Here is a 26,991-nt window from a genome sequence, read left to right as displayed (position 1 = left end):
ATATACATGATTTACTGATAAAATAAAAACACTCACCAGCAGATAGTGGATTGGATAAACCACCGATGGTGCCATTTTGAGCATTTTGTCCACCAGGAGAATTTGCAAAGGGAGAGCCAGTGGGATTGGGATTAGCAACTGGACCAGTAATGTCAGCATAACTAACATTCAAACATGTCCCACTTTGTGGGTCTTCTACGATCTTGGCTAAAATCATTAGGCAGGCACTCTTGCTGTTCTCCACATCATTTGCTGTGAGGGATTAAAATGATTGAAATACAAAACACTCTAATTGAAAATATTAGCAATTCAAACTACAAAATTATAAGTTTTATAGATATACACACATACACATACATACATTTTATGTATGTATGTTATATATCTATTTATAATATAATATATATAGTACTTCCTCAATTTATGGCACCACCGACTTACGGTGATTCAATCATACAGCGCTTTTTCAGTACGGTTAACGGCGTTTTACAGTGCTGTAACATAATGCAACATCAAGTTACAGTGCCGTAAGCAGCAAGAATAGGCATCAAGTAAACAGCACTTACAGCACTGTAACTTTATGCAACATTAAGTTACTGTGCCAAAACTAAAGTTACAGAGCTGTAATCGCCGATAACGGAGAAAAATCGACTTATGGCACAGCGCTGGAACGGATCCCCTGCCGTAATTCGAGGACACACTGTATGTATACTTCCTGGCATTAAAGCTGCCATTCTTTTTCCTAAAATAAGGCTCAGAAATTTACAGTGCATCCTAGAAGCCAATAAGGTATTCATCAGATCAAATTAACCCAAGAGGAAGACTATCTCTATTTATGATGAACTGTATGTTTCATTCTTGGTTAAAATAGTAAATAAACAAAATTTATATAAAAAACAAATTAAGCAGCTCCAAAAAATTCATTCACATATGGGCAGGATAAGTAGTAACTTGAATACTGCATACTAATATCATCCGTATTTTTGCTTTCCTAAAATAACTCTCTGACTTGAAGGGAACAAGATTAGCTGACAAAAGTAAGCTTGTGCTGTGTTAGAATTAATTGGTAAATCTTATTAAAGCAAGACTATCACTACCAAAGTGGAAATTTTGTAATACTATACATATGTTGCTTTTATTTTATGAGTTTCTTCAGAAATTCACATTTGACTTTTTTACACCTGGTAACAATGTGCAAAATATTTTAAAGTTTTAAGATTAAAAAGTTTCTTTATTTGTTACATCTGTATTTTGTGGACTTTATTATTTATTCTCTTTTTTTTTTTTGTTCTAGTTGAGAAATACCTTTGTGCTGTCTTAACTAAGTATAACTGTGCAACAAAACATCATTCTGTATTTGTAATATTGCCTATTATAGTGCTTAGTTTTCCTTTTCAGAGATTAAAAAAAATTACTGCATAAGCCTACATCCAATCTTAAAATACACCACCAGCTGTAGGCCCATCCATTAAAACACAAAATGTTGGCCAAGGCAATTTCTGCAACTAGATGGCTGGGTAGTTTACGTTGTTAATGTTACTTTGTAATCTATTCTATTTTTCAGTTTGCTGATATGTTAACAATAGAAAAGCTTACTTAATATTAATATGAACGAACTTGAAAAAGCATAATGCAAAGTAAGCTTACTTAATATAAATATGAATGAACTTGAAAAAGCATAATGCAAAATATTTTCAAAATACATGAACTGAAAAAACTAGAAAAATCAAAACACTGTAGCAGTTTGAAGCTACGGTACTTAGTGCACTGAGACAATTGAATGTGGCACCCCTGTGAGATATATTTATTTTTCATTTCCAAAAATTGAAAGTCAAAACTGGGGTGTCTTCAAGGTGGGAGCAAAATAACTCAACCTACAATTGTGATTACACCTACATTTCTTAACCAAAATCATTACAAAATGAAATGGCCTTGAAATGATCTTTTCCTTAAATACCAGCCAGGTACAGAATGATTACTTGAAATACTATGACCATTAATCACCACCAGAATCTTGGAATTTAAAGATTACAGGAAAATCAGGAAACAAAAAAAGGGCTTGTTCAAAACCCACTCCTAGTTTTCACAATAGCACAGTCCTTTATAATATTTAAAACAAGCTCAATTACCTCACTTATTTCTTAACACAGACTATTATGAATGAAGGAGAAAATATGCAAGAAGGTTACAAGCCAAATATTAATGCAGTAAATTCAAAACTTACCAGATGAATATAAAAGTAAAATATTGTTCAAACTTACATATAACTGTTATACAACGTTCTGCTAAAGACTGGTCTTTAGCTTTCTGTGATATCTGTACATAAGCTCCACTATCTTCCTTAATTTGCTTTATGTACGTCCCGCCTTTCCCAATAATCATCCCAGCTGTGCTGTTTGGGACCAAAATCTTCACCTGTGGGGAGCGAGCACTTCTTGAAATCTGATGAAGGTAGATGAATTGGACTTAATGATGAGAATCATATTACCAGTGGGAAGGATAAAGTATTAATGCTAGTACAGTATTCAAATAGCTCAACGGATATTTAACTTGTTACCATAAATTAAAATAAAAAAAGAGGGCAGGCATTTTTATCAGTGGATATACCATGGTGAGCGCACACATACTGCAATGCTGCAAGGCAATTCAAGTTCAGCTGAATACCAAGCAATTCAACATTTTCAATTAACCCAGTTAATTTCTTTTAAATAATGATATTCACTTTTGAATTCTAGTATCTAGGAATTGAGTATGCTATCAGGTCTACTTTTTCACCAATGAAAGTTTTCCCCTAGGAGAATATGGCTCCAGAAGGCATTAACTTTCCCAATTCTCAGTCAGCAGTTTTGGGATGAGGTTACTAATGAAAGTCCATCTTCATCCTGGCTGCAACCCAAGTCAACTGATCAACTACCATGTACAAAATTTATTATTTATGTCAACAGAGGAACAACGGGTTTTACCAGAATAAGGCCATATTTACCAATTATGGCCTGGGATTCACACAGATTTGGTTGCCAGGAAGTAATGTTTAAACCATAAGACAACCAAGTGCTGCCATCCACATGCTTCGCAATTTGATGGGTGGTAGATAACTAAATTATGTAAACCCAGAATTAGGCTAAGATGCAAAGTTTGCTAAAACTCTATTTGTAATTACAAAAATAATGTGGCTTAAGCTAGAGGTTCAGGGAAGGACTAGCCTACCTTTAATAGAATAACAGTACTATTAATATTTTCCTGGTCAGGTTAATTTATATATTACACAGACAAAGGAAAATACAGTAACACAAATAACACATAAGTAATTTATACTTATTTACAATAATTTTGTGTGGCACACTGAAGATGGTGCTAATATAATAATAATAATCACCATAATTATTAAAAAATTCAAGAAAAACACCGAGTAAAACATCATAATTCTAACAGCACTGGCCCAAAAGGTTTGTTCTTAATATTATACTGCAACTCTTAAAATTTAATAACTGAACAGACTAATAACGGTGAAAATTAAGAAAAAATTCTTTCTAGAATTTGGTTTTGGTGTCAGATTTAATTTGTTAGATGAAAATGGGATAATCACTAAAGATGACTGTAACTGTTGTTCTGCATTCTCAACATTCTCGGACCGGGTCGTGAGTTATTCACCACACACCAAGGGGCCAGCAAAGTGTAACCAATTCAAAGACAGAATAGATAGTACAAGTGTGCACAGAGAAGTATTTTACACATAATCCAAGAAGTTGTATTAAGAAAATTTTGAGTTTAAATTTATTAATCCACAGCTTCCATTAGCTCTGAGAATGGTGAAAGATTATTAAAACTCTTCTTTGATTGAAAAGCCTTTTTTAAAAAAAGAGCTAACAAGTAGCTTCCTTGAATCTTTATTGGTTACTAAGTCATGGTGGAGAGAAAGAGGGTTCACTCTCTCAACTTGCAGATTTATTTGGGAAAGACTTGAAGATTCCAGTGAAGATTATGAACCCTTCATTCTACATTATATCTAAGCTTCTTAACAAAGTTTGACACACTGCCCTATAAATAGCTTCTTTTATCTCAAGTAGATCAAACAGTCAGTACTAAAAAACAAGTTCATCTAACAGCTCCAGCCACTATACATGATAGCTTTTGTGTGCTTGCCAGCTGCATGTGACTACCAAACACTTGACCTTAACTTTTAATTCTGGCAGATTGGTGTCAGATTTTTACATGCTTTTATTTAACTTGACTGTTGCATCTGTCTATCTGTCTGTTTGGGTCAGAACTTGCTCCATCTGTCTGTCTGTTTGGGTCAGAACTTGTAACTCAATTTTCAACCCGTTCCCTTTGTCCGATGGGCTTGAGATTTTGCATGGTTAATCAATCCCCGTGACAATACAACCTTACATGATCAGGAGGTCAGCAGTGACCTCTAATGACCCTACAATGACCTCTCCCAGTATCTCAGGATTTGTATGAAAATCTTCAGATTTTTCAAACCTCCTTTAACTCAACAAGTTACCATGTTAAATTATTTTTTTGTTACAATCATAAATTGGTAACAATTTCTGTCAAAACTGAAAAGTATAAAAAATAATGTTTTTAATCAAGCTTTTATTAAAATGTACTAAAAAGTAAAAGTAATTTTTTGAGATGCACCAGGATTTTCTCACAATTAATCATGTCTACAAAATGAAAGTGGGTGTGCCAAACACGGAAGGAAATGCTACAAGAAATCAAAAAGTATATTTCTTTTCTTGTAGTATTTCCTTCCATGTTTGGCGTCCACGTTTTTATTTTTGGAGACATGATTGATTGTAAGAAAATCCTGGTGTCTCAAAAAATTATTTTTTACTTTTTTGTGCATTTTAATAAAAGCATGTTTACATTTTTTAAACTTTTCTTGTCTTTAGTTAACATATTTTTCCACCTGATGCTAAGTTTTTCCACCAACTGAAGAGATCCGGGTACCTTGCTAATACTGGGATGACAACAGAGAAAATATGAAGTGCATATCATAGGTTTCAAGTGGTATAATATCAAAGGCATCTCTATATGGTTCAAACTAATTTTAATTTCACTTGGTAGCAACTGTTATTTGTTATTCGTAATGCTAACTGCTAGTATGATCAATGTCCTACAGAACACACTTCCTTGTGAACACCATTCTCAAGCTACTGTTCCTGTGAGCATCATTTTCCAATTACTGTACTGATCTTGTGAAAATCTACATTTTTTCATCAGTTATAAAGAGTTCCTGTTCTTTAGTTTTAAGAACTGCTATAACCTTTGCCTGGTATAATAATTTCACATCTTTTAGAAAAGAACTGCTATAACCTTTGCCTGGCATAATAATTTCACATCTTTTAGAAAGAGATTGTTTTTTTTTTCAACAGTTGGTTAAGGAATTTAAGCACGTGGTTCTAAAGTAAGGGAGCCATACATCTGACCACATCAAACATTATTTCAAAACTAATAGTATGTTCAGAATTTTTTTTTTATTTACATTCACAATAGTACACATCCAGATTTTGCCTAATATTAATATGTTCAAAGTATTTTCCAAATACATTTGATATTTCAGATGCAGTTGGAGCATAAGTGTTATTGCACATCTTGGCAGTCAAAATTACTTTTGAAATTTTGTCACCTTAGAAACAGTAAAACTTCAAGAGATTATTGAGTAACTAATTTCTACCCAACATTTTTGATGACTTCGTTATGATAATTCTTCACACCACAAGGAACATTTCGTTTGTTATACTATCATCAGGTAAGGATTTTGGGATATACTCACTTGCTGAATTAGTACTGAAATTTGTGATATCGTCAGTTTCACTATGATCTATTTAAAAGATCGTATAGTGGAATTTGTCTGATGTAGAACAGGCATTTTTCCCAGTCTGATTTTTCTCTATTATGGTATACGAGTTGGATTTTATTTGACATGATAGCTGATTTCTATATTATATATAATGTATGGAATGGAATACAAAATTTAGGGCAAAGTCCAAACTCTGAGACCTATGAGGTCATCCAGCACTCAAAGGGAAACCGAGACTAAAAGGTTTTATGGGTGCAACAAAAGGAAAACTTTGCAGTTGCACTAAGAAACAATTGAAATGAGAGGGTGGAAAGTAAGAGTAAGATAAAAGAACAAGAACATGAATGGAGGTACAAAGAAAGAAATGACAGGGTTCCAGCTCGGGGCCGAAAGGATGCTACACAGTACATTAATTAATGCTTAAAGTGCACTATGTGAGGTGCACTGATGGCAGTACCCCCCTACATGGATACAGGCTATATGGAGATATAAAAAGATGGAAAAGTTCGAAGACATCTTCTGCACTGGTCCAACTCCATGAAATGTGACCTCTATCTCTGCAAAGTCAAAGAGCAAAGGCCTGAGGCCTCTGGAGGGATAGGACCAGAAGGGACTATAGTATTGGTGGAAAGAGGCAATTGAGATCCTAAGAGTTGGGATGGGTTAAGAAGACATAATCTGTGTACACACCATGAGCAGTGGTGCTCTATAGATCCATGGTAGAGGAGAGTAGTACATTATATTTTTGATGTTCGTGCTTGCCCGTCAGATTTTCATTGCTGTTTTATACTTTCACAATTCACATTAAAACGGACAGTGGGGCTACTTGGGTTAACTACTAATAGCTATGAAAATCTCCACAGTCAACCTATGCTATAACACTACATTATTATTTAACCTATGCTATAACACTATAATATTATTACTTAACCTACTATGCTATAACACTACAGTACTATTAATGTCTAAATATACTCTGCTCCTCAAGAGCTTTCTGATTTAATCCATTCCATATGTACAAACAGATTTACCTCAACTTTTCATTTATGACTCATGTTGTAAAACTGAGAATCAAAAGTGATAACGTTGGGAATTGGCATTTTTTAAATTCACAATACTTTACTTATACTTGGTTAAATTACTCACTTTCCTATTGGTAATGATGTGTGCGACTTATCCACGACTGGGTTTTTCTTATTAAAAATTTTGTCTTCGGCTACACCAGTCACCTGGTAAAATCCATGCGCTTGTTTCCAAAGTTAATTAGTGAAGCTGCTATAGCTATGTTGTTCAATTACAAGAGCAGCCAGTAACTTCTACCAGGATAATAAATTGCATTAAAACATTTGTACATATTACACATCCAACTATACTGTACTGTACACAAAGAAATGCACCAACCTATATAAAAATGCCTGTCCCTTTTCAAAGAAAAAAAAAAGCCAACTGTTTTCGAAACACTGTAAAACCAAATTACCTGTTTCTCTCTCTCTGCAGTTTGCTTGTTGTCAAAATCTATTGCTGGTTTGGCATTTGGATCAGGCTTCTCTTTGATTTTTTCCATTATAAATGACAACACAGTTAAAATGGCATCTACATTCCCCGTGATGAGACACACCCTTTCCGTTGTACCTGCAACAAAAAGTTTCAATAAGATACAGTGCTTGCTCACATGAATATATATTCAATTAAATATCTATCCTTCACAATAGGATCACTAAGAGGATATTTTGTGCTCTTATCAACATTAGGCTATATGTCATACGGTTCCATACAGTTATTACTATTGTGCACCAAAAATTTCATAAAACTACAAGTTCATGGTTTCCCCTTAACTTTCTGCTTTAAACAAAAACCATTTGTTACATCTCTGAATATGACTGAGTAACCAGTTTTAGTTTTCCTTGAATTTCCTGGTTTTTCAAGACAATGAAAGCTTATGGTTTAGCATAAAGATTTAAGCCCACATTATTTGGGTAATGAAGAACATAACTATATATATATTTTGTACCCGATGGTAAAATTCAGCCTAGAAGACACCTGAAAAAACTATTAAGGCCATCACACACACAAAAAAAAAAACTAGAATGTGGAGTATTACTACTACTTGGGTAACATATGCAAGGACAAAAATCTACATTTTACAAGTGTTAAGCACGTCACACATTTCGCAAGACCCAACCTATGTAATACAGTACTGTACTGTATATTGCATGCTCTTTGTGTGTGTGTGAAACTTTACTTTTAAATGAATTTTAACATTTTCATTAAAATATAGAATAAGCAGCAGATGAAAGAAAAAACAACACCTTTCATAAAACAAGCAAGCACTGTAAAAGCTACAAGATAGCATTTGCTGCTTAAAAGAAATATTAATTCTGAATTATCCTTTTGTATATCATTCTGTATTTTTTGTCAGATAACCTTAAAATCAGTATCTCATGAGCAAACCATTTTCTCTTAAATCTTATAACAGCCTGCTTCTAGAACAGAAACTGTATTGGAAGGAAAATTCCAAAAGACATCCTCTACTTTTATACATCCTACTTTCCCTTCAAGGGTAAATGTAAAATGATTTTTCTCTATTTTTCTGTTTTAGGCACTTCGTATCTCCATTTCAGCTGGAAGATAGGTTAATTTTCTTGGTAACAGAAACCAGTCCAATTCTTCCTTAAAACCACATGTAAATCTTGTTTATCAACTGAAGAATTTTTCTACTAAATTGCATCAAATGACATCCTTGAGCTTATATAAATGACTTTCCTCCGCTCTCTTTTGTTTTTTCTTCCCAAATTCTCCCGTTGGACAGGCTGTCTTCTACACCCTTCTGTAAGATTATCTGGACTTCAGCAATGGTAACTCTGCTACTTCCTATCACAACTGCAAACCTTCTCATAAGATCAGTACATGTCCCAGCTAATATGGTCTACCCACAGAAGTTTGGACATGAATCTAAGCATTCGGTCAACATGACCTTTCAAAATTCTCCTCCATTTTCTTTCAGCAATTTGCTGCCAAAATATTCAAAGGTCATTAACCTTTGAAAGATGTTAAAAATCTGAAATTTTTTCGCCCGAAAACCATCTCAAATTCTTTTTTAACTACCAATAATTGATTTTTATTTTGTCACTTTCAGAGTGTTTTCCCTAAAATACTTTAACATAATACAAAAAATAAACTGGTGAATCCAATTGCTGCTTGTGATAGTTGGCATTACGGTAGAAGTATTATAGATAGAAGTCACCACTGTACCCTGGCAAATATCACAACCCTGGGTCAAATCATAGTTCCCTAAAACTGTGCTGGACGGTATCTTAACAGGAATTAACCACTGCTGATGAAACTATATGGTCTTTATGCAAGTTTGTAATCTACGACAGCCTTTCCAAGTACTCTTCGTTATCTTTTAAATATGCACAATAATAATTGCTGTTAGGTTTCGAATGAGCCAGGTATGCTATGGAATGTATAAAGGACGAAATCTGTTCAAGTTTTGAATTGGGTGATTTCTGAATATTTCATTCTTGATTGCCTCTCCTTGGTAGATGGTTTCTGGATACAAGGCCCTACATTGTAGTACAGTAACATCAGTACTCGTTAAATACAGATGGATGTCCCTTCCTAGTCTGTGTGTGTTCAACAGATACAGTATTTAGTTATTTTTAATCTAAAGAACATAAATAGGCAAATTCCAATTTGTTTCTAACAATTCTCAAGAGTACTAGATCTCTTGGATAGCACAATGGAAGGATCTCCCACCTCTCGTAACTGGGTGACACACAATACTTCAGTAGATTTGGAAATTTTACTGGTACCATTTACAATCTTTATGAAAATTACTGAGCTTGAAATTAACCATGCACTGACCAATAAAGTTAGGTTTCAGGGATTTAAGGGAAAACAATTTTGACTTCAGAGATACACCTTTCAAATCCCTCCACTCCTCAAAGAAAACACATATATAAATATGAAACCCAACTATGCTAACAGGGTGTCATTTTGTATACTGGCATGGCAAGCCATAGTGAATGAGAGGTATCCACTGAATGCTCATACTCGCTTCAAGATTATCATTATCATGATATTAATGAGCCTAAGATATATTCTTCTCTGTTCTCTTTTTCATGTAGACATTCTTTTCCAAGGAATAACCTACTGGGTTCATTTCAAAATATTTAGCCTGTCTGAAAGACCTAATGGCCTCATTTCAGAATATTTATCATTTCTGAATAACTAACATGTGTTATCTATTACCTTTTTATTTGTTTTTATACACTTTCTTATAATTCTTGCATATTCAGTATAAAGTGCATATATATAAAATATACATGTAAAGTAAGAAAATTCTTATGAGGCAGTCTGTATTAGGCTTTAGTAGCACAATGGTTTGTATTGCCTCATATATGTAACGTATGCAATGTTTAAGTTATGATGACCATAGTTTCTGAATACCTACACTTTCTAAGATATAAACTTTCGCGCTCCAACTCGGAACACAGTCACATGCACAATACCTATGTGTAAGCATCCCCTATAAAATTCCCCAATTATTTAAATAAAAACCCTGTAGTATCACCTTTTTATATATATATATAAAAAAAAAAACAGGTTTTTACATTTATTAGGCCAAATGATCTTACCTGGATAGAAATCATTAGCTTTTGACATCTTCACCCTAGCCGAAGTGTCTTTCTGTAACTGGGCTATAGTTTCACCGCCTTTTCCGATAATTGCACCTGCTGCCACACTTGGCACAAGGATCTTCAAGTGATATGTCCCATCACTCTGCATATCTGTGAAAAAGATAGGAAGTTTATTAATATCAAACACTGATAGAGTACGGTAGAAAATTAATTTCCCTATCGGTAACAAATGAGAAATAAAGATATTTATTACTAGATACAATTAAATTAGCCTTAAAGATTTAAGTTATTTGAACTCCTCCTTTACTTCCATCCAACAGCAACAGCTTTCATACAATAAATAAACATGCCTTTTCATTCCCCACTCTTTTATCATTTTACAATTTTTTCTTCTTGCTTGTAATGATGTAAAATACTGCAAACACTAATAGTTTCCATTACCCTTTACCCAATTTAGACAACTATGACCAATTATCAGTTACTGCACATCTCTAAAAAAAAACTATCCAGTAACACTATGTTTTTCAATTCTATGGCTTATGTATTTAGGTCCTGTTTTGGTATTCTTACAGGTTTCAAAGAAAGAATGAAGCAGCCTTCGTCTTATCAAGAAATTGCTCTTTTTCCTTCACGAAACACGTCAAATATAAGTGCCATGCAGCTATGATCTCAAATGAAATGGAATGGAACAAAGGTATAGAATTTAGGCCAAAGGCCAAGTCCTGGGACCAGTGAGATCATTCAGCGCTCAAATGGAAACTGACAGTAAAAAGTTTTGAAAGGTGTAAAAGAAGGAAAACCTCACGGTTGCATTATGAATCAATTGTTAGGAGAGGGTGGAAAGTAAGATGGAGAAAAGAATATGAATGGAGATACGGTACAGTAAAAAGAACGAAAGGGGTTGCACAGGTAGGGGCCAAAAGGACGCTGCAAAGAACCTTAAGTAATGCCTAAAGTACTCCATGTGAGGTGCACTGATGGCACTACCCCCCAGTGAGGGCAAATGAAATGGAGGGATTACAATCGTTGTAAAAAATTCTACAAAGATAACCCATTTATAAGAACTGGTCGACTGTAACTTATTCAATTTTCAGCAAGGTTTCACAATTATGCTACATAAAATATATGAGTGCTTGCAATTGCCCATGGCTCTTGTTAAAACATTTTCAGGGGACACATTTATCATTTGCATTTGCAAAGTAGAAAATTCTTGCACATTGCATATGTAGACACATCTTTAATGATTATTTTCATCATATGTGAATGTTCCTACCTTGTTTTAATATAAACCTTAACATCAATTGTATAAGTACATGTAATATATTTTCTAATGGCCATACTTTTTTTAGTAATCATATTTACCAAAACATATTGCTGTTAAGTATACATGTCCTATAATCTGACATTTTTGTTTATAATTAAAAACTTTTGGATATACGGTATTTCTTCACATTTTGATTTACTTTAATCTAATTTGGGGACAACCTTTTTCATTTCTTTGCTGAAATATGAATACAATACTGCATAAAACCACTAAACTTCCACTACGTATAACAATATAACAATTTATATTCTTGCCAGCTAAACCTATTAACACTATAAAAAAAAAAAACTCAAGATCTATATCCTACTAAAAGTAGATTTGAAATGACCATCACAGATTGTAAAAATCTATGGAGGTCATTCAAAATTTTCATACAGAATAACTACATTTTCAATACACTGGCAGTTACCATTCATAAATCATTCACTTCATCCACAACAAATAATAAATTCAATATTTATTACATTAACGCAAATCTGAATGCAAATTACCACATTTCCCGGAATTAAAGATGCAATTTTTTCTTGAAATGTCTTGGAAATTTACTGTGTATCCAAATGGCCGAAGAGTATGTTTTTTCATAAGTTTATCCACACCCCAAAGAAGGTTACCTTTGTTGGACTTGGTATAAAGTGCAAAATAATTTCAGGTTTTGAAAATAAAAGGTTTAATCGTTATTTCTGTTATACCTGGGATGTCATACTAGCGTGGCAACATGTTATTCCATTTTTCTAATATTTCCCAAGGTGGTGTTTAGTTTTCCTTTAAAGTAATTGCTGCAAACGCCTACATCCAATGCTATCACAATCTCATTTGTATGCTCTGAGACACTGTTGGCCATGGAACATTTTTAACACAATAGAAGTTCAAGTTTTCAGTTCCCTGGTATGTCAAATTCAGTAAAGCTTATGTAACATCAAAATCAACACGCTGTATCAGGCACAGTCCGAACTTCACTGTACAAACAGTCAAACAGTTCACCAGCTGCAAAGCCACCAACTCAATATATTCTCGTGTCAGTCAAAATTCAGGCATGTCTTTGGGGTTGGAATGCCTTCAATACTGGGAATTACAGTAACTGTAGCAAGGCTTTAGCCACTCTGGTCTTAACTTGGAATTCATAGAGGCCCTCCTCCTGTCTGACTACACCCATATGTTAGCTCTTCGTTGGGCGAGTCGGTAGAGCTGTGGACTAGCACTTGCTAGGCCCGAGTTTGAGTCTTCGGCTGGCTGATGAAGAGTTAGAGGAATTTATTTCTAGTGATAGAAATTCATTTCTCATTATAATGTGGTTTGGATTTCACAATAAGCTGTAGGTCCTGTTGCTAAGTAACCTATTGGTTCTTAGCCACGTAAAATAAGTCTAATCCTTCGGGCCAGCCCTAGAGAGCTGTTAATCAGCTCAGTGGTCTGGTAAAACTATGGTATACTTTTGCCTGATGAAGGTAAAAATTTCACTTCACTACCCAGAGCAGCCTAGCTTGTAAGACTAACCTAGCCTGGCCGACCTCTTGTTGACCAACCTACATAAGATAGGCTCATCCAGTTCCATAAATAAATAGGATAACCTGTGATTCAAACTGGCCAACACAAGTATGAAAGTCATTCAATTCACTTTTGGCTATACATAAATATAAACAACAAAAATATAATGCAACTGTGTTTTGGTGATTTACAATGTTTACCAAGCTGTGCAAATGCTTGCTAACCGAGCTTGTGAATCCCGCTTGTAGTGTAGTTTCTTCACTCAGAATGATGAATGCAACCCTAACTTGAGGTTTTTCTCCAAGAGCGTACCTTAACAGCCTATCATGGAATAACTACACACGCTTACAGTGCCACATGTTGAATTAACAATCAATGTTGGATTTTGGGTTTTCATAAGTCACTCCAAGGTATTACTTGAAAGTCATGGCATCTTGGGCTGTGTGTGTTGTACGCTCTTCAATACAATATGTGTGTGTGTTGTATGCTCTTCAATACAATATCTATTTAAAAATTCATTCCAGAATAATTTGCAAGAAATATTGTACGGTTATATTTATATTGTGTACAAGCAGTCCCCGGTTTACGCCGGGGGTTCCGTTCCTACGCCACATCGTAAGCCAAAAATCGTTGTAAACTGAAAAATCATCAAACATCCTAAGAAAACCTTACTTTTAATGCTTTGGGTGTATTGAAAATGATGTAAACTGCATTTTTTATTGAGTTTTTCATCAAAAAACCTCCAAATTTTTATTATTCTGCCGTTTTGTAGCCATATTTCTTCCGTCGGATTGGCGTTGTAAGTGTCATAGCCCCAGAACATGCATCGTAAACCAGGAAATAATTTCTGATGAATATATTTGAAAAGCGTCGTACCCTCAGAACGTCGTAAGCTGGACCCGTCATAACCCGGGGCCTGCCTGTATACTGTCAAGGGTGTCAAATGTCAACAAAGCCAAAAATACCAGTATTCTAAGAAAAAGGCATATTTAAATCTTTGCAGGCTCTAGAAACACTTACCTTAGAATATCAATGCTGTCATGGGATAGGTTACATGGTTTCAAATGTGAAATAGGCTTGGATTTTTCAGACAGTCCTGAATGTGACTTTTAATATGTAAAAATTGCCTTTAAATCTGAACCATGGTTTAAATTTGAAATAATGTTTTTCTATGATTTTTAAGGGTGTTGATGAAGTTGACATAAGCTACTTATCCATCAGATATGGTTGGTTGTCCTACTAAACACACCACTAGGTCCAACGTCAACAGGGATACTGTAGTGGGTAACCATGTTTTAAGGTCAGGGTAAGCTAAATTGTGAAGAGGAATAGAGGTAAACAGGTTAACCTAGGATATATAAGCAACAAAATGAATATTACTTCTCTATTATTTATGTCACTCTAGGTCAGGTAAGACCTGCCACCTATGGGAAGCTTACCTTGGGCTAAATCTTGCATGCCACTTTATGATCTGGGAAAGCCAAGTGGGGTAGGGAGGCATCAAGTTAGGCCAAGGCATCTTAGGTTAGGCTAGTTAACATTAGGTTATGATACTTCCCAACTAACATGAAAAATCTCCAGTTTCCCACCAATTTCCAACGAAAATACATGTCAAAATCACATCAAACACACAAGACAAAACTTACATCTACACTCCTACTTGATTATTACCATAGTTTAAAGGTAAACTATACCACATGGGCTACAGAAGGGCTACCTGGTGGCCTACTTGGCTATAGTCACTGTAAGACAGACATACAGGGGAAGCCAAAGGTGAAATCTATCGCTCAACACCCTTCCTTTCGGGATACTGTAATGCGTCCCTTATCCATCTATTCGAAATTTAATCCCACCGTCAGCTTAGGTCTAAGCTTTGGTAGGTTACTCAAGCCCAATGGTCCCTCCTAAACGGACACGATTGGCAACCACATACCAAACATACTCCCGAAGGTCCTGCTGTTTTCTCTGGGAATTGTGGAATGGGGTCACAAGACATTCTGTCAGGTTAATTGGGAAATAATTAGCGAATTCAGTCAACAGTTCAAACTCACCGTCACCAACAGCGTCGCCGGCGGCAGCAGCAGCAGCGGCGACCGACCCCAAGCGATCGAAGTCGTCCTACGCGGCTTACAGCAAAATTTACGGAATGTTACCTAACAAACACTTTTTTTACATTTTCTCGTTTAAAGTCGCCTCCTCTTTCATTTACTTCTTCCTCGAACTCTGGTCAATATTAAAGCCATGGCGAAAGAAGCAAAACGAAATAGTCGCGTCGAATCATCATCTGCTAAAGCCACGAAAAAGGCACAGACACACATTTATTGAGCCGATCTCCTTCTACAGGAGATTCGCCGATTTACGGCGATTTCCGAAGCCCGGAGGACACTTCCAAACCTTACCTGGGATATAATGCGACCTCTTCGACATGACATCATCCGAATCGATATCCAACGGTCTTTTGCGGGAGTCTGGGGTGCCGGGAGAAGTTATAGACTCCTCCATAATTTCCTCGGAAGAAGCCATGATGATGTTCTCTGCCAGAACGGATTCACTGCGCACGCGCTATGTAGGATTAGAGAAGCGCAGCTTTCTAGTGGCAGTAGCGGTCATTTTGAAGGCGAGTTTTATATCGAAGCTGTGTTCGAGGCGTAAAAGTGGGTAAAAATGCGCATTCTTGTGCAGATAGTCGTCTTCATAATAGATTCTTAAATACTGACTCTCTCTCTCTCTCTCTCTCTCTCTCTCTCTCTCTCTCTCTCTCTCTCTCTCTCTCTCTCTCTCTCTCTCAGGTATATAAACGTCAGGTAGATAGGCTGAGGTATCAGAAGTAAATGGGAAGTTTCACTGCCTATCTGATGCATAAAAATGACTGTAAGCGAAGCAACGTTTTATATACAGTATCTATACGCATCTACATCTATCTATCTCTCTCTACACACACACACACACACACACACACACACACACACACACATATATATATATATATATATATATATATATATATATATATATATATATATATATATATATATATATATATATATATATATTATACTGTATATATATCGATAGTTTAATAACTGAAATATATAATCTTTTCATATCTGTAAAACACTGGAAATAATAATTGCACAAAATTTTATATAAGGTATAGTTTGTTGGTTTAGCGTCGGCCTTATGTAAGGGAGTCAGATGCCTCGTGTGGACCCCCGGACTCTCACCTCACAATAAGGACCTATTATTATTATTATTACTATTATTATTATTATTATTATTATTATTATTATTATTATTATTATTCAGAAAATGAACCCTATCCATATGGAACAAGTCCACTGGCGCCATTGACTTGAAATTCAAGCTCCCAAGGAATATGGTGATCATCAGAAAGAAGTAACAGAAGGCAATAGGAACCACAGAAAAAAAGAGAGCAGTTATTAGAATAGAAAAAATAATTTAACAAATTAGTAAATAAATAGATAAAAATTGAAGTAAAATGCACGAACTGTTTTAGGTTAGTAATGTATTGCGTCTTCGATTGCACTTTTGAGGTTCCAATTGCACACCATCCTCAGGGAGACTGTTCCACAGCCCAGCGGTGTGAGGAATAAATGTTTGAGGTAAAAAAGTAGTTCTTGTTAAGCTTCAAAATGTCATTCACACACGGTTACATCGGTTGCAAAATGAATTTTAGAGACTTTTACATTGTTTCTTATGAAGCTGAATAAGAACTACATTTTTACCGCAAGTAAAAATTTAGTTCTTGTATTTTACTTGCATTTTTATTTATCTATTTGTTAAATTATCTTTTCTTTTCTAATAACTGATCTCTCTTCTTTCTGTATTTATAACCTATGACTTTGTAATGTTTTTAACAGAATACCGTACATGTAAAGTTTACTCTATGAGTTCAGTTCAGTAACTAACTTAACCGTACTTAGGGACATATAAAAACGGTATAGAAATCATGCCTACTGTGCAAAGATTCGGAAAGGTCAGTTGGTTTTCGCTCCCACCAAAATCTGTGAGAGCCTATATAAGTGCAACTCGGTAGCCCTCCGTATCAGTGACCCTTGATATTTGCAACGTCAGAGAGCTCGCAATCAATCTGTCAAGTCGGTAATCTGTTAAAAATTTTAATAAATTTTCTTGTGGACGTTAGTTTTGTATATTGCGCATTTTGTCTGTCATTCATTTGGAGTTTATGTTGACGAATGTGTTCCTTGTCAATTGAAGAGAGGCTGTAATGATATTCTGTTAATCATTTACTTTTTTATTAATCTTCATCTGCTTGTTCAACTTTTACTATTTCTTTTCTCCGTTTCCCCTCTTTGGGCCACAGGCTTGTTACTTTTGAATGCTAACTCATTTTGGGTAATAATAATAATAATAATAATAATAATAATAATAATAATAATAATAATAATAATAATAATATACGAAGGAAGAAGACCCTCTTTGAGGCAAGTTTTGTTGAATAAAATGGCTGCATTTTGCGAATTGATTTTATACTGAGTTTTCTCAATTCTTAAGAAGAATTGAGAAAACTCGGTATAAAATCAATTTAATCTTATAGCCCTTGAAATTTCACAGCCCCAGGTTCGAGGACTGGGGTATAATTCATAATTCAGAGGAATTACAGTTTTCAGTGTGGAATGTGTACACAAGATGAGACGTAGTCTCTCTAGACTGTTTATGAATAATTATACTGTTATCCTCAAACTTGTGATTTATTGGTATATGATTAGATCTACGGAATGAGAACAACTTTCAAATTTAACTTTGCTGTTAAGTTGAAGTAGCCCCAATTTTAGTTGGCTTCTTTATTTTGTTTTTCACCGTCGTATACTTATATTTTTTCCTATTTTCATCTCCTTTTCATCTGTTTGACGGAGCATTTGTGTATCAACTTCAGTAGCAGTGATATTTCTGATACCACAATTACTTCCTCGTTAAATGATGCATGTCTCCCATATCTACGTTTCATTTTAATAAGTTGTATTTTCATAGAGATCTTTCACATTCACAATTGATCCCTGATCCCCATTTCCTGCCGAGAGAGAGAGCAGCCAGATTCGCTGAACAGCGCCACCAGTATGCAGTAAATGTGCCTCGCTGTCGAACTTCTCAGCTCCAGAGGTCCTTTATTCCTCACACCACTGGACTGTGGAACAGTTTCCCTGAGGATGTCGGGCAACTGAACTTCAGGAGCTCAAGCGACGATGCACTCCATTACTAGCCTAATGCTCTTCTCCTTGCATTTTAATACGTTTTTATCTGTTCATTAATTTATCAATTTATTTCTCTTTTTAGTAAGTGGGATATCTTCTTTCTGTATTTCCCTTTACCTTCTCTCGCTTCCTAACGAGCACCTTATTCTTTGGAAGCTTGAATTTCAAGTCAATGGCCCCTGTGGGCTTGTTCCATATGAATAGGCTCCATCTTCTGAATAATAATAAATAATAATAATAATAATAATAATAATAATAATAATAATAATAATAATAATAATAATAATAAGCTGTCAACAGTCAAGCTTCGATCCAAATCATGTCTTCACCAACTTCCTAGTTTATTTTTGGGGGCCCCTCTTAGCATCCCTCGTGAGGTCCATTAAGCGGACCCTGTTTGTTTGTCAGTTACAGTTTACATTTGTCTCGAACACACTGTTCTTTGCTGTCATAACCTTTGATTAAATAGACATGTCTTTGACATAATCTTGACTGATGTGTTCTTCCGCGGCACAGCTGTTTCAGAGTGGATTTGCGTTTTGAATTTTTTTCTTGAATGTCCCCAAACTTTCACAGTTTCCTCTTATTTCTTGGGAAGTATTCTAATCTAGTATCTTTACAAATAAATTGTTACTATCAATGATGGTGAATCGTGAAAATGGTCGCCAAAAATTAAGCGCTGATAACATTAAAATCAATTGTCGTTATTACAAGTCACATGCGATTACTTGCTTCTAAAACTAACTGAAAATAACAGACACCGAAAGATTAGTATGTGGAAACAACCTGAAATGCTAATAATACGTTTTAAAGGTTATTCAGACTACTAATCTACACAGTGAGTGCGGTACCACTTCCTATATCAAAGGTTAGTGAAAACCTTTAACCCTAAGATGGAAGAGGCACAAAATTATGCATATATTTGATAAAGACAATGTTTGGAAAAGAAAACGACATCACTGTTTTCAGTAGAAATGAAATTATGATAAGTACGTCCAGAAAATGGAGTCTTAGTAACTGCAAATCACTGCCAAAAGATTAAATCGTAACACCTCTCCCGAATTAAGCAGCGAATTCGTGAGCATTCTGACTGCAGTAACCGAGCCTCCATTTTCTGGACATATTTGTCATAGTTCCATTTCTACTGAAAACAGTGAAGTTGTTGTGGCTGTGCATTGTCTTTTTCTTTTTTCAAACATTGTCTTCATCGAATATGTGCGTAATGTGTGCAATAAAAATCCACAATTATATAGCAAATTCTATTACTATGTAAAATATCTGAACCTCGACCAAATGCGGTCACATGACGCCATGAGTGAGTTTGTCCTTAATTTGGTCAGAAGCGGACTAACCCTGTACTCTATTAATCCTGGTAAAATATAAAAGCAAAGACTTTCGAACACCTGGAGGGCGTTCCTCGTCAGTGCTTACGTTAAAACACTGATCAGGAACACCGTTCAGGTGTTCGAAAATCTTTGCCTTTATATTTTTCACAGTGATATAGTTTGCTATATAAGTGTGGATTTTTATTACACAAATTGTTTTTATGAGATTGTGAATTTCTTAGCATGTGCATAATACTGTAACTCTTTCCGTCACAGGGTTAAAGGTCCCGACTAACCTTTGATAGGGTGAAGTAGGTTATATGGTTAGAATAATTTTTGAAACTTAATATCAGCATTTTAGGTTGTTTCCAGATAAGAACCTTTCAGGGCATGTTTTAATTCTTGCTAATTTTGGAAGTTATTGACAGCATTTTGGATCATTTCCAAATACTTATACACTTACACTCTCAGTGTAGTTGGCATATTATATTTTGACAGCTGATGTCACAATTCCTTGTCACAGTTTCAGTCAGAATGTGAAGAAGTAGAAGGAGAAATGAATCGTTTTAAAGAGATATATGAAGGTAAATAAGCACATAATACACAAGAAAAGATGAGCCCAAATCAACGAAGTAAAGACGTAGACAAAAACAATTGCGAAGCAGGAAGAACGAGAAAGTCAAGAAAACTATAAACTTTAATCGGCAAATAAAAGGGGCCAGCCTGATGAACCGAAGGGGCGCCGATAAGGCGGCCTCCAAAATATAAAGAGAGATGATGATGATGATGATGAGAAGGAGGAGGAGGAGGAGGAAGGGGAGTAGAAGTAGGAGGAGGTGGAGGAGGAAGAGGGGGAGGAAGAGGAGGAGCAGGAGGAGGAGGAAAGCGAATGGAATGTGTTCGATAATACAAAGAGGCGAGCTGAAACAGCAATTGATTGCAACGGAATTGATTGTTCGATTGATTGGTTAGGGGGGGAGAGAAAGAGGGAGAACATAACGAAAATGGGAAAATGAATGACTAGGCCGCAAAATTAATGACACATCGCAGTGTTTCTGAGGAACAGATGGGAGATGTGTAATATATACAGGTATAAAGTCCCTTGTTCTGACCGTAATTAAAAATGATCAGCATAAGAAGAGATTATCTCTTAACCATTTCAAGACTGTATATATCTAGAATGTCCATGAATCCGTTTTCTTCACGTCCCCGTTTATTTCAGGCCAATGCTAAAAGCTAAAAATGTACGTTTCCTTAACTTTACCGTTACAGAAATTAAATAGTGCTCTACGTTACTGTAAAATCACCAATAAATTCTCTTTTGGTCGTCTCCATATGCATTTTTAACGTTTGTTTGTGTAATATTGTCAACAACTCCTGCAATGTAATGAAGCGTTTGTAAAAATATTATGTACCTGAGTGTGGACAACAGTAAGATTTTTTTATCAGAGTGGGAACGATTGCAAAATGGGCAACATAAGTAGCAAGAATCCCTGATGAAATGATACAGGTATGTTGAGATATTAGTAAGTTGCACTATGAAGGGTGGTGGAAGCGAAATTTTGTAAAAAAAAAAAAAAAGTTAAGAAACATTCCATTTTTTTCAGAGCGTATTGCTATTTCTAAAGAAGCTTTAAGGGGCATGTTAATTAACATACGGTTTACTGCAATAATACTAATAGGATTTGTTAAAAGCGGAGACCAGTACAGGTTACTCCTTCGAGTTAGAAGTACAACAATGTTGAAATAATACGTATTGTGTCAGTCATTTATTTAGAAAATGGAAATCTTTCCACCATCACATTTTCTGACTTTATTTTAGAAAAAAAAAAAAAGATCGTTAAGTGCTGAATTTCTCTTCCACATGAAAACTTTGGGAAAAATTGTAAACGGAAAATCAATATAATTATATAAAAGAAAAGTTAAGAAAACGTATGAATGTCACCAAAGGGATAATTTATTGATAATTCAAAAATAGAATGAAGCACTGCTTAAAGTCTCTGAACGGCAAATTTTAAGGAACATTGTTTGTATCGATTTCAGCTGTGGCCTGAAACAAATATAGTGATGCGAGGACAACGAGATTCAAGGACGTTCTAGATAGTCGCAGTCAAGGCCAAGAGAGAGAGCAGTCTTGAAATGGTAAACAGATAAACAGGTTAACATGTCTCTTCTCTCCCTGATAATTTTATTGACCACAATATTCGTTCTCCCGTAATGCTAAATGAAATATCTTAAGCCAACCAAGATTCAGAAAACTGAACTAGACTTTATTGATTAGCCGGTCTCGTACCGTGCTACCATGCCATCTCATGATTCCCCAAGCACAGGTAACACTTACTTAATTATTCTGAACATTGGGCGATACTTTTATTATCACAGACTGCAAACCTTCTTTTTCTGCACCAAATTAAACGACATAACTAACGTTTGATACTGCTAAAAATTTAACACTGTTCACAAGGCTTCCTGTAGCGACAAGGACGACAGGTGCTAATGCCACATTCATTAGGTCTGTTGTTTCACATTACTAAAATATTGCTCATTAATACCATCATCATTCCCTTATTTTTGGAGGCTCTCCTTTCAGCCCCTCTTTAGGTCATCTGGGAGACCCCATTCGTTTGTCTGTTACAGTTCGTAGTTTTCTTGAATTAACTCTTGCGTGTCATAACTCTTCTCTATAGTAAAGTTTTTTGCTCTTTGTTAAATGTCTACGTTTGCACGTTTCTTATTTTCTGGGCAACTGACAGAACATCTGGGTGTCGTGTCTTCAAAGGTTCTTTTTTGCCGTCATCTTTGTCGCTACTTGGTTCCAGTGACACATTTTGTCTGTGCTTCAACCCTGCTTCAACCCGTATTTACGTTTTCGGTGGTATACCTTTGTTGGAGATCTATTAAATACTTCGATTACCTTTTATCCTCCACCGCAATGTACGTCAAAAACATATTTTATATTCTTTTCTTGCTTTAGTAGGTGGCCAGTCAAGCTAAATATCAATGGGCGTTACCCTATCCCTTGAGGATGTATTTGTTATCAATTTGACCTCATGTTGATTAAAACCTGCAGCTTCTTTCGTAAATATTTTGGTATCACGTTATAAAAACTCTTTCGGTAGTCTAGTCTTTTGATTGCATAGCTATGTGCAAAATATATTTTTAACAAATATATCAAGGTATTTTTTTACGAAGGCTACATTTCTCTATTGATACATTTATTTCACTATTATCGCCTCCGAGGTCGTGTGATGCAAAGGGTCCCTATGAAATTTCGCTGCTCATTTCTTGCTCCTGTTGTATCCTCGACAAATCTCTTCTCAATCACAGCCTCCATTATAGTTCTCACCCAAGTAGGTTTGGGTCTTTCAACTCCTCTCCTAGGTGTTGTGCGAAGGACATGCCTAACCCATCTCCATCTTGCCTTGCATTATTATCTCATCTACATATGGGACTTCCTTACTTTCTCCCCAGTGGTAGCTAACTTTCATGGCACCTGACTCCTAGTATTTTTTAACGCCTGAACATTTTAGGCCTTTTGTCATAAGCTCCTGTACTAGCATCAAAAGCTTTACTTAGATCTACTGATATAAGCGTTGCACACTTCTAGTTGGAGGTACGTAGCTTGTCAGGATTTTCTTCTTTCAAGCAAAATTTTTTTTATGTGGTGTTTTTCCTTATCTTATATAGTGGCAGCTGCGATTTAGGTCATCGTCTGGATATTTCCTTTCTGGTCATGCTTCAAAAGGTAGATTTTACAGAGAACTTCTGGTATCATCTTCAGTGCCTTTGTCTCAGGAACTAGAGCAAGATGCCCTCTAGGACTGTGTCAACGTCACACTGCCGACCTGCCCAGTACCAGACACCAAGTTGCAATCCTTTCATTGTTGGACAGCGTTTTGTTATTGCTGTGTTGAAGTCCCTCTCTTTGGCAGAGATAGACTAAGTGTTACCTATAAGACTTCATGTGAATTCGATTAGACCAATACCAGTTAACCAATACTTGGTACCTGGAGGTTGGTGTTCAGCATAGCGATTCTACTTTCATACCTCCACAATAGATGGTATGGTCTCTCATATTTTACTCTTCTTCCATATTTGTCTTACTTCCTCGGCAACGTTAGCGATTTCTTTCAAGGCTAGTTCATGTCCCCCTCTCACTCTTAGACTTAGGTCCTACCCCATCATATGATAGATCGATTGATTGATTGATTTATACTGTAGATTTTAGGGATATGCCAAGCACTGGGGCAACTAAGGCCATTCGGCGCTGAAACGGAAATTGACAGTAAACGTTTGAAAGGTGTAACAGGAGGAAAACTTCTTACGAATCAGTTGTTAGGAGAGGGTGGAAAGTAAGATGGAAGAAAGAGAATATGAAAGAAGTTACAGTAAAAGGAACGAAAGGGGTTGCAGCTAGGGGGCGAAGGCATGCTGCAAAGAACCTTAAGTAATGCCTACAATGCACCGCATGAGGTGCACTGACGGCACTACCCACCTACAGAGGATAGACTTCATGGACTTCTGTATTTCATCTGTATTCCGTAACAAATAATTTCTCATCTTTCACTCTGATGTCCGTCCCTTCATTAACCACTATAGGTCAAGCCTAGTGTTGAACACAAATATTTTTTTGGGTTTATTGGTACTCACACCTCTCTGACCCTCAGTATTTCGAGATTTTTTTGTCCGTGTACGTAGGAACATAAAAAGATTCATGGTTAAAGCTGCACGTAGGATCTATGTTCGTGTCTGGTCTAGATGGTTATCAATGTATGGTTCACCCAGCCACTATTTATGAATGCTGATTTTGAGGGAAGCAGACTCTGTTCAAGATACCGAAGTAGATCTTTTTGCAGATGTGTAAATGTTGGTACGTGTGTCCTGAATTTATTTTAAAAGGGAAATTGATTTATATTTGTATTTAATTCGGATTCTTTGACGCATTTTCATTAAATGAAGGAGCAGATTTTGTCGAGGTGTTGAAATATTCTAATGACTTTTACTTAGTTAACCTCTCAGATTTAAACAATTTCTATGTTAGATTATTACGTCTATCTCTGTCTGTATAATTTCAATGTGTTTGTGTGTCTGAGAGAGAGAGAGAGAGAGAGAGAGAGAGAGAGAGAGAGAGAGAGAGAGAGAGAGAGAGAGAGAGAGCCTGGATTGACTGCTCATGGTAGCATCCTCGCGGCGTGTGTGGGAAGGCACAGGTAAATCAGTGTTAATTGATCTGTCACTCTCTTCTTCTTCTTCTTCTTCTTCTTCATAAACTTGCTTCAAAACGACGGCGTCATAATCGTGGAAGGTGTTACACGTAAACTTTCATCATTTCATATAAATAACTGAAATATATTCCACCACATGTAGAATATTCTCTCTCCCGTGTATTTACTCCATCGTTTAATATTTTTAATCTCGATATTTTTCTCCAGCAAAACTCTCTCAGATCAGTCGACGCAGGCAGTGGGATTATTCATCAGTGAATGACTTTTAACACCGTTTCATTTTTCAAATGACTCTGGCCGCTGGGACTGTTACGATAAACTCTTCTTCTTCTCTTTTTATTCTTCCACGATTTAAGTATTTTCTTCCATGTTTTTCTTTTACAAGAGTGTCACTTTATTGAATGCTGTCTAGAAAATTGAATGCTACTGCGCTTCATATTTGCATTTTAACCAGAATTCACAATTATGTGGACTCATTACTACAGTGGATATCTGAGAGCATTATAAAAGAATAATTATAAATAATGAGGTGTCTAAAACTACAACTGTTAAACTAATATAATAATAATATTTGTTATTGGATATCATCATACAATCATTATTAACTTTCTGGTCGTTATAATACAGACATTACTACAGTGAATATGAGCGCATTATAAAGTAATAATTACAAATAATGTGTCTAAAATCTACAATTGTTAAACTAAACCAGTGATTCTTAAACTGGGGGGCGCCTGAAGCGTCCAAGGGGGCGCAAGAAGGGTTGTAATGTTAATTGCAAAATTGCCAAAAAAATGCAAAGGGCGGGCGCAAGACAAAAGCGTTTAAAAACCACTGAACTAAACAATTATCGTAATACTTGTTGTAGAAAATTATCATACAATCATTATTAACTGATTAATTGTTTCCTTCGCAGATTTCTCAAGCCCTGGGCCACAATGAACACTTATAAGTCAAGCTGCCCCTTGGCTTTTGAGCGCCCACGTTGTCATCGGCGTCAGGATAACTATAGAGGCCGCCCTCCCGCTTCTCACGCCCTCTTGGGCTGCCAACATGGTCTTGATGCCCCCTCGAGATGACGACGATGCCACCTCAGCTTCCCAGGAGCTGCCCTGGCAGGTAGCATTGAAGTGTTTATGTTATCAGTGCCATTAGGCCTAGTATGTGTGCGTTTACTGTGGTTACGTGCTCTATAGATAGAAATGGTAAGTTTTGAAGGACAGAATGCAAGTGAAGAGAAACATATATTTAGAGACTAATATCTGAGACAAGAGATTACTTAAATTCAAGCATTACATTAGCCTGCCTCCACACACACTGTACTCTGTGAACAGAAAACCTAAGTTAAGTTTGATTTCACAGATGCCCCATTTCTATTTTGTATTTTTGTATTTCACAGAGGCAGTGATGGTCCTCGCAGACAAATTATATAAATCGTCTGCTGAATGGATAAGGGATGTGTATAATTACAAATTGATATAGCAAATTGTATGTCGATTCCTTTAGGCATGAAACAAGTTCGAACTTCTAGGGAATGGTCTGTACCTAGACTGTGGGTCTAAGACGCTGACGTGCAACAAAGCTTGACACCTGTAGTCCGTCTATTATTATTATTACTGCAAAAAATTCTTCACAGCACTCTCCAGAGCTCCCAGATTAATCTGTAACCTAGACTCCATTATTTCCTCGCAACTAAAACCACCCGTGTCTTCCAGGCCTCGGTGTTTTCGTCTGGTCTCTCCCGGGAACGCCTGACAAGCATTACGCAAGAACCATGTTGCTCTCCATGCTAACGTACCACGTACTCTCGGTCTGCGTGGCAGGTGCAGCTGCATTAACTGGGGTAAGGAACCGTATATTTAAGAAGTTTGGGATCTTTTAATGCTCCTCCCTTCATATCCTCTTAATTGCGATCCGTTAAGGTAAGATATCCGTAGAGTATTTAAGAT

The 26,991-nt window shown here is 36.0% G+C and overlaps 1 protein-coding gene across 4 annotated transcripts in view; it reads right to left on the bottom strand.

Moving 5' to 3' along the window:
* Positions 1-15,957, bottom strand: part of pasilla (RNA-binding protein Nova-1-like protein passilla) — a 31,089-nt gene extending 15,132 nt beyond the window's left edge. The window contains exons 1-5 of one of the 4 annotated variants that reach the window (XM_067098998.1): positions 15,658-15,957; positions 10,447-10,599; positions 7,284-7,438; positions 2,262-2,442; positions 37-252 (exon numbers count right to left, since the gene is read on the bottom strand). In XM_067098998.1, the coding sequence (XP_066955099.1) occupies positions 37-252; positions 2,262-2,442; positions 7,284-7,438; positions 10,447-10,599; positions 15,658-15,781 (829 nt within the window). In that variant the 5' untranslated portion in view covers positions 15,782-15,957. Of the gene's footprint in view, positions 1-36; positions 253-2,261; positions 2,443-7,283; positions 7,439-10,446; positions 10,600-15,309; positions 15,598-15,657 lie in introns of those variants that run through there. The other 3 variants (XM_067098999.1, XM_067099001.1, XM_067099002.1) reach the window with 3 other exon arrangements.
* Between the last annotated feature and the right edge of the window lie 11,034 nt (positions 15,958-26,991).

The sequence above is a fragment of the Macrobrachium rosenbergii genome, chromosome 55 (assembly GCF_040412425.1).
Source record: "Macrobrachium rosenbergii isolate ZJJX-2024 chromosome 55, ASM4041242v1, whole genome shotgun sequence".
NCBI lineage: Eukaryota > Metazoa > Arthropoda > Malacostraca > Decapoda > Palaemonidae > Macrobrachium > Macrobrachium rosenbergii.
This window is presented reverse-complemented; position numbering and strand designations above follow the sequence as displayed.